The sequence below is a fragment of the Cyphomyrmex costatus genome, unplaced genomic scaffold (genome assembly GCF_001594065.2).
Source record: "Cyphomyrmex costatus isolate MS0001 unplaced genomic scaffold, Ccosl1.0 scaffold55, whole genome shotgun sequence".
NCBI lineage: Eukaryota > Metazoa > Arthropoda > Insecta > Hymenoptera > Formicidae > Cyphomyrmex > Cyphomyrmex costatus.
Window position 1 is genome coordinate 286,823 of NW_017279708.1, and position 6,103 is coordinate 292,925.

Here is a 6,103-nt window from a genome sequence, read left to right on the forward strand (position 1 = left end):
CTGTCCTATAAAAATGTTTTTTTGCATTTATGTAAAAATAGAAATGCAATATGCTTCAATTATTTATAAGCACATTGAAGAAATGTTATTATACTTTTATTTTAACGATACATAGTGCTGTAACAGATACCTTTGGAAAGGTACCTGCATAGAAAAAACGGTTGCCATGACTAAAAGTATACCAATACCATCAATATATTTTTAGTTATAAGAATTATAATACGATTGTGGGTTCAAGATATGTCCGTCATATGTTATCACAATGTACCAAATATATTGGGTAAAAATTATTTCTGATTGTTGCAACCGTAACATTTTTTTCTATGTAGGTATGCCCAAACACCTCACAATATTCATAAAATATTAGTAAATATTTATAAGATTTATTTTTAAGGATGTATAGTTTTCAATTTTTTGTAATCTTAGAATGCACAGATTATAAATACATATTTATTATAAATACATATTAGGAAATATATATGTTCAAAAAATGACGATTATATCGACATTTGAAAAAAATCTTTTTAGTACATATTTATAAATGTATACTAATCACAAATAATTATGATCACCTAATAGTTGCATGGTGTGATATTAAATGATCTATAATCGATGTATGATTATCAAAAATATCTTCATGAGAGTTAAAAAGAACTTATTAGAAAAAATTTGTTTTCTTTAACAAATTAAATTAGTTCTCACCGTTGAGTGAAACACGGAATATTAAAAAACTACAATACGATATTTTCAATGCATGTATAATAATTTTCACAAGTTACAGAAGACAAATGAACTTCAGTATCATGCACGCAACTGTATTTATGCATTGTAACTTCCCTTTCTATTCTCTTTCCGGTTTGTCCTCATTGCATAAACGTATATTATTATTGTAACGTAGGCCCGAGATTATACACGTAACTTTTAATCTCTGTTCTTAACAGTTGATGTATCTATATATCTATATTTGCTCATTGGAAGATGTCATTTTTCGTAATCTTTCTTAATTGTCTATGAATAGATAAACAGCAGACACTAACTCGGTACGAGCAAATCATTCGATTTGTTACAAACACGGATCCATCGAACTTGCGAGAAAAGGAATAGGTAGGTAAAAGGCTTAAGATATTAAAATAGAACAAAACCTTAAAAATATACTATATATTTATCAAATATTTATTTATTACAGTAAAACTCTTGAAATATCGAGCAAATGTGTGTCTCGTAGTTCAAATATGTTAAATTATTATACTACACTAATTTTTAATTACCATTATTGTTAATTTTGTGAACGTTGAGATATATAGTACCACCCAATGGCGCTGTCATAGAACTTGTTGGTTCAATAACCATTGGTATTAGAGTTTTTTCGGATGGTATCACCTCATATTTCCTCAAAATTGTTATAATTCCCAATTTTACTTGTAAAAGTCCCATACGGATACCTATGAGATGTATAACAGTACATACTATGAAACGGTCCACAAATTATTCTAAATAAGAGAAAAGTTATTGGCATTGTCTCAATAAATATCAATAATAAAATACTGTATAATATTGTTTCCTTGCGATGTTATAATTAAAAATACGTAAATTTTATATCTAGAAAATTTGGTTAGACAGTATCTAAATCATTTCAATGAGTAGATTTATACATATAGATGAGATTTGTAATTCATGTAACAAAAGGCAAAAAATGTGAAGTTGTACTTTAACTGATTTAGTTTTGATTCTGTACATTTAATAATTTTGTCTTATTTTCTGATAAAATCGATGTCTTTACCTATACATGTATGTGGTCCATCTCCAAATGGAAGATAGACATACGATGATCTATTACGTTTGTTCTCCTCGGTGAATCGTTCTGGATCGAATTCATCTGGATTAGGAAAGTATTCTGGATCATAGTGCACACCAAGTAACGAGATAGAAATTGGTGTATTCTTCTCGAGAACTAAATCAGAATCTGGTATCTTGTAAGTTTCCGTCGTTACACGATCTAAAAACGGTAACGCCGGATACATCCTCAAAACTTCGGATACTACCATGTCGAGATACGATAGCGACAAGACCTGTTGGCACACAAGTAGGATAAATATTCTAAACTGACTCGGTAGTAACATAAAAGTCATTTCTGTTTTATGTAGTGATAAATATGAAATTTTTTAATGATAAAAAATAATGCATGGTTTGCATACCATGTCATACGTAATTTTGCCGTCAGTTTGGTCGAGCGCATCAAGAATTTCTTTTCGAAGCCTATCTTGTATTTCTGGATGCTTCGCGAGTTCGTATAAAGTAAAAGACACTGTTGTTGAAGAGGTTTCAAAACTAGCTGCGAAGAAAGAAGCTGCCTGTGCTAATAGATGATCTCCATCAAACTCTAAAATTTTTAATTGTATTTTTTTAAATTTTTATTTCTTAATTCTTACTATAATTAATTTTAATTACTGAAATTATTATTACTTAGACAAATTGAATAAGTATTCTGATTTTTTAATGCAAATTAATTATATACTAGTTTGAAGAATTATTGTATTTACTTACTAAATCCTGTTTCACTATTCTGATCTCCGTAAGATGTTTTCAATTCAATAAAAATATCAATGAAATCATTTCTCTTTTCACCAGACTTTATGCGCTCGGTGATAGTTTGCCAAAATAAATTACGTAAGAAGTCAGTGACTTTCTTATTGTATACTTTTGCGCTCATGAAATGAACTAAACTTGGTATAAATAACACCATGAGAAAGTCGTAACCGTGTAAAATGCCAATCTCAAAAATTTGTTTGCCATATTTTCGAAATTCGTTATCTGGATTATTCAACGAATCCACATTAAGTCCAAACGCAGTAGTAGCAATTATGTTCATAAAGAATTTGGAGGATAAGTCTTTCATTTCTAGTTCAACGTCTTTATCTGCCATTAATATGCTGATGTAATCTTTATATTGTTGCTTTAGTTATTTAATAGTGTGGCCTTTTATGCCTTTTGACATTTGGTCAAACTATAAATTCAGCACTTACCTTCCAAGCTTAACGATTCGAGATACGTATCTAGGTTGTCACTGCATTTTAACATCAGCTCGAATGTCTGTTTCAATTTTCTGGATGTGAAGTTTGGTGTCAACTTCGTTCTTAAAAGTTTCCAGGTTGGATTTTTGATAAAGAAGAGATTGGTATAAGCCAGAGAATCAGTTATGTCAGGTGTGCAGTATCGATCGTTGAAGTAATTGAAATCTTTTATTAAAACATTTTTAATGAGATTCCTATCGCGAATCATCAAGAATGGTTTATCTAATATATAAAAACCGACATAAGGCATTCCTTTTCCTTGATCATAAATATCTTTCAGAAGATAGCCAGGGGATCTCTTTAGTAATAGGCAATCCGTAAAATTGCCGAAAATTGATATTGGTAGCGCATGCAAAACGCCTCGCTTTTTCCAGTAATTGAATTTATATGTCATGTAAAAGTAGACAGTTAAAATGAAAGTCATCAGAACTATTATACCGTCCAGACTCCAATAAGCCGTTATAAATGCCATTGTACACAAAAATCACCTGTAAAAATAAAATATTTCTTTTTATATTTAATTAAAAAAAGAAATAATTAATATAATATAGTAATCTATCACTCGTTAATGCTTATTAAATTGTTATATTATATTATGTTATAATATTATATATTAAGCACAACTAATATAAATATTAATTTGTAAGCCATAGATTCTGATTATATAAAACAAATATATTGTTGATGTTTTGAAAATGTCTGCAATATTTAAACATTCGATAATTTAATATCCTCCAACATTTAATAATTTATTGAATAAAAAATAACGTGAAATTGCAATAACACAGCGTAAAAGATTTGATAGAGATTCTATTTTTAAAATCGCTCTCATATTATTGGATGCCCCCGCTGTTACGAAAGGTGCTTTCATGCAAAAAAGCATTGCGTTTTGTCAATCTTCTTAACATGTTTTAATATGGTAAAATCTTTTAAATGAACTATTTTTTTAAATATTTTTTTAGAAAGTACCACAAAATTTTTTATTTTTGTTGTAGAGTATTATAATCTTTTTATCTAAGGCAAAAGTGTAAAAAGTGAAAATTTTGATTGTTGATATTAATTGATCATATTCATCTTAAGCCCGATCTACAATTGCGTAAACGTAGTTGTAGTTGTAAGAATTGACTAATCACAGTTGAATACGAGGAGAATATTCGACTGTCATTGGTCAACTTATAACTACAACCACTTACAACTACGTTTACGCAATTGTAGATCGGGCTTAACACTTTTCACGTTTTTACCATACGGAAAGTATTACAACGAAAGAATACGAACGGTATTCTGGTACTAAAATGGCTTGGTATAGCCATTCTATACTTACTGAAAAATTTTAATAGAGTCGAGAAATACACACAATAGTTTCAAATCTTTCTCTGAATCGATATACATATACTATAAATGTACATACACTAAACGTTCCGAAAGAAACGTTAATATATTAATATGTTCTTCTATTATGCACAACGTTCAGATTGAATGGAACACATCAACTCATATAATCGAAGTCGATAACTTTTTGCAGTTGTAAGAAACGAATGAACATTTCTCCGTCATACATGCGAGTATATTTATACATTTCAATCCCTTCTATTTGCGAATATTTCTTTTAGCCCCTCTATTTCCGATCTTTTCTTAAACAATAATCAAATAATGTTATTGTTTAAGTTATAAATCTTTTTGATATGATTCGAAAGCACGCAGCTTCTAATAATTTCGATAATACTTTATCTACTCGAATAGATTAGCGTCTCTCTGTAATGTAATTTCAAAATTTTATCACATTTGCTTTCATTAATATTATAATAAACATTAATTACATTTTTGTTACATTATCAGATAACAAATTTGTTGATAAAATGTGTATGAAGTTGCATCTTATCATGTGTCTTTTTATTAGTATACTAAAACAACTTAATTCAAAATTTTATTAACTAACATAATTTAATTAGAAAATAATAGAGATTTCCATTGAAAACTGCTTATTTTATAAGTTATAAAACTTTTCTGGAAATATATATGTTTCCTCTTCTTTTTTGTTCAAGACGTAAAAAAATATGTTTCTTCTAACATTTACATAGTTATTAAACTTTTATTCGATTATTACTTATTTTTAAATTAAAGACAGTTTATATTGGCACTTAAATGTTTATTATAACTTCTTGAATATAAAATTTTAGCAATCTTTTTTTGTAAACAGACAAAAACTAATTTTTGTATACATATTGCTTTACTCTTTGATAAAAATGATTAAGTGCTCTTACATCAGAACTACACATACACTTAACATAATGATAAAACTTTATTGATAAAATAGTATTTTTGCACGCCATTACTTGGCGTGATCAAATCTGATTACATAATTTCAACTTTTGTAAATATAGTAAAATTACATATTTTTGTTTTAGAAACATCAGAAAAAGTAATTTATACAATTATACATATATACAAGAGATTATATACATACAATTTCTTTTACTGCATTTTAATATTTTATTTTAATTACGTAACCGATATAAATATATCAATTTTCTAGAAATGTTGTCGATATGACTGTTATAAAATAATATCTTGCCATATATTCTATCTATATTTATGTCGTTAATGAATAAATGCCATTCTATTTTAATAATCATAATTATTATGATTATTTTTAACATGTTTAGATATTAAATGCAAAATTTAATTAAGTAAATGTATATTAAATTTTGAATAAATGTATTTCAGAAAGGATACTCAAAAATTTAAACCTTTTTATCTAATAATAATATATTACCATGAAAAGTAACTGATATATTATTAATAGAGCTGCCAGTATAAAGTAAACATACATAAAGTGTATGCAATTTTCGGCTGATTTTCGAATCGTCTCCGCCTTCCGTTTATCATAAATATTTAATTTACGCGGGCGAAATCAATGTGTTTAAATTTCAAGTAAATTAAGGGGACGTTATTTTCAGATTATTAAAGTTGCGTTTCAAGACCGAAGATAGTTCGGTGCGCAATTTGGGGGGAATTTTCAGATAGAGTTG

At 27.8% G+C, this 6,103-nt stretch overlaps 1 protein-coding gene across 2 annotated transcripts; it reads right to left on the reverse strand.

Annotated features, from left to right (window-relative positions):
• Positions 1-1,200: 1,200 nt before the first annotated feature.
• On the reverse strand, positions 1,201-3,549 carry LOC108779119 (cytochrome P450 6k1-like). Of its 2 annotated transcripts, none has more exons than XM_018546477.1 (5): positions 3,024-3,549; positions 2,545-2,811; positions 2,196-2,380; positions 1,781-2,069; positions 1,201-1,442 (listed from the first exon to the last, which is right to left on the reverse strand). In XM_018546477.1, exons 1-5 carry the CDS (start codon positions 3,541-3,543, stop codon positions 1,261-1,263), a joined length of 1,443 nt encoding a protein of 480 aa, XP_018401979.1. In that variant the 5' UTR covers positions 3,544-3,549; the 3' UTR covers positions 1,201-1,260. The 2 variants fall into 2 exon arrangements, with proteins under 2 accessions (XP_018401979.1, XP_018401977.1); XM_018546475.1 differs by having other exon boundaries at positions 2,545-2,916.
• Positions 3,550-6,103: the final 2,554 nt, after the last annotated feature.

Excerpts from the sequence above, each read along its gene's own strand:
- LOC108779119 (XM_018546475.1), bottom strand. The coding sequence starts at position 3,543 with ATGGCATTTATAACGGCTTATTGGAGTCTGGACGGTATAATAGTTCTG. Across the intron at positions 2,917-3,023 it reads CGAATCGTTAAGCTTGGAAG|ATAAAGACGTTGAACTAGAA; the intron begins GTAAGTGCTGAA and ends TATTAATGGCAG. Across the intron at positions 2,381-2,544 it reads GAATAGTGAAACAGGATTTA|AGTTTGATGGAGATCATCTA; the intron begins GTAAGTAAATAC and ends TAAAAATTTTAG.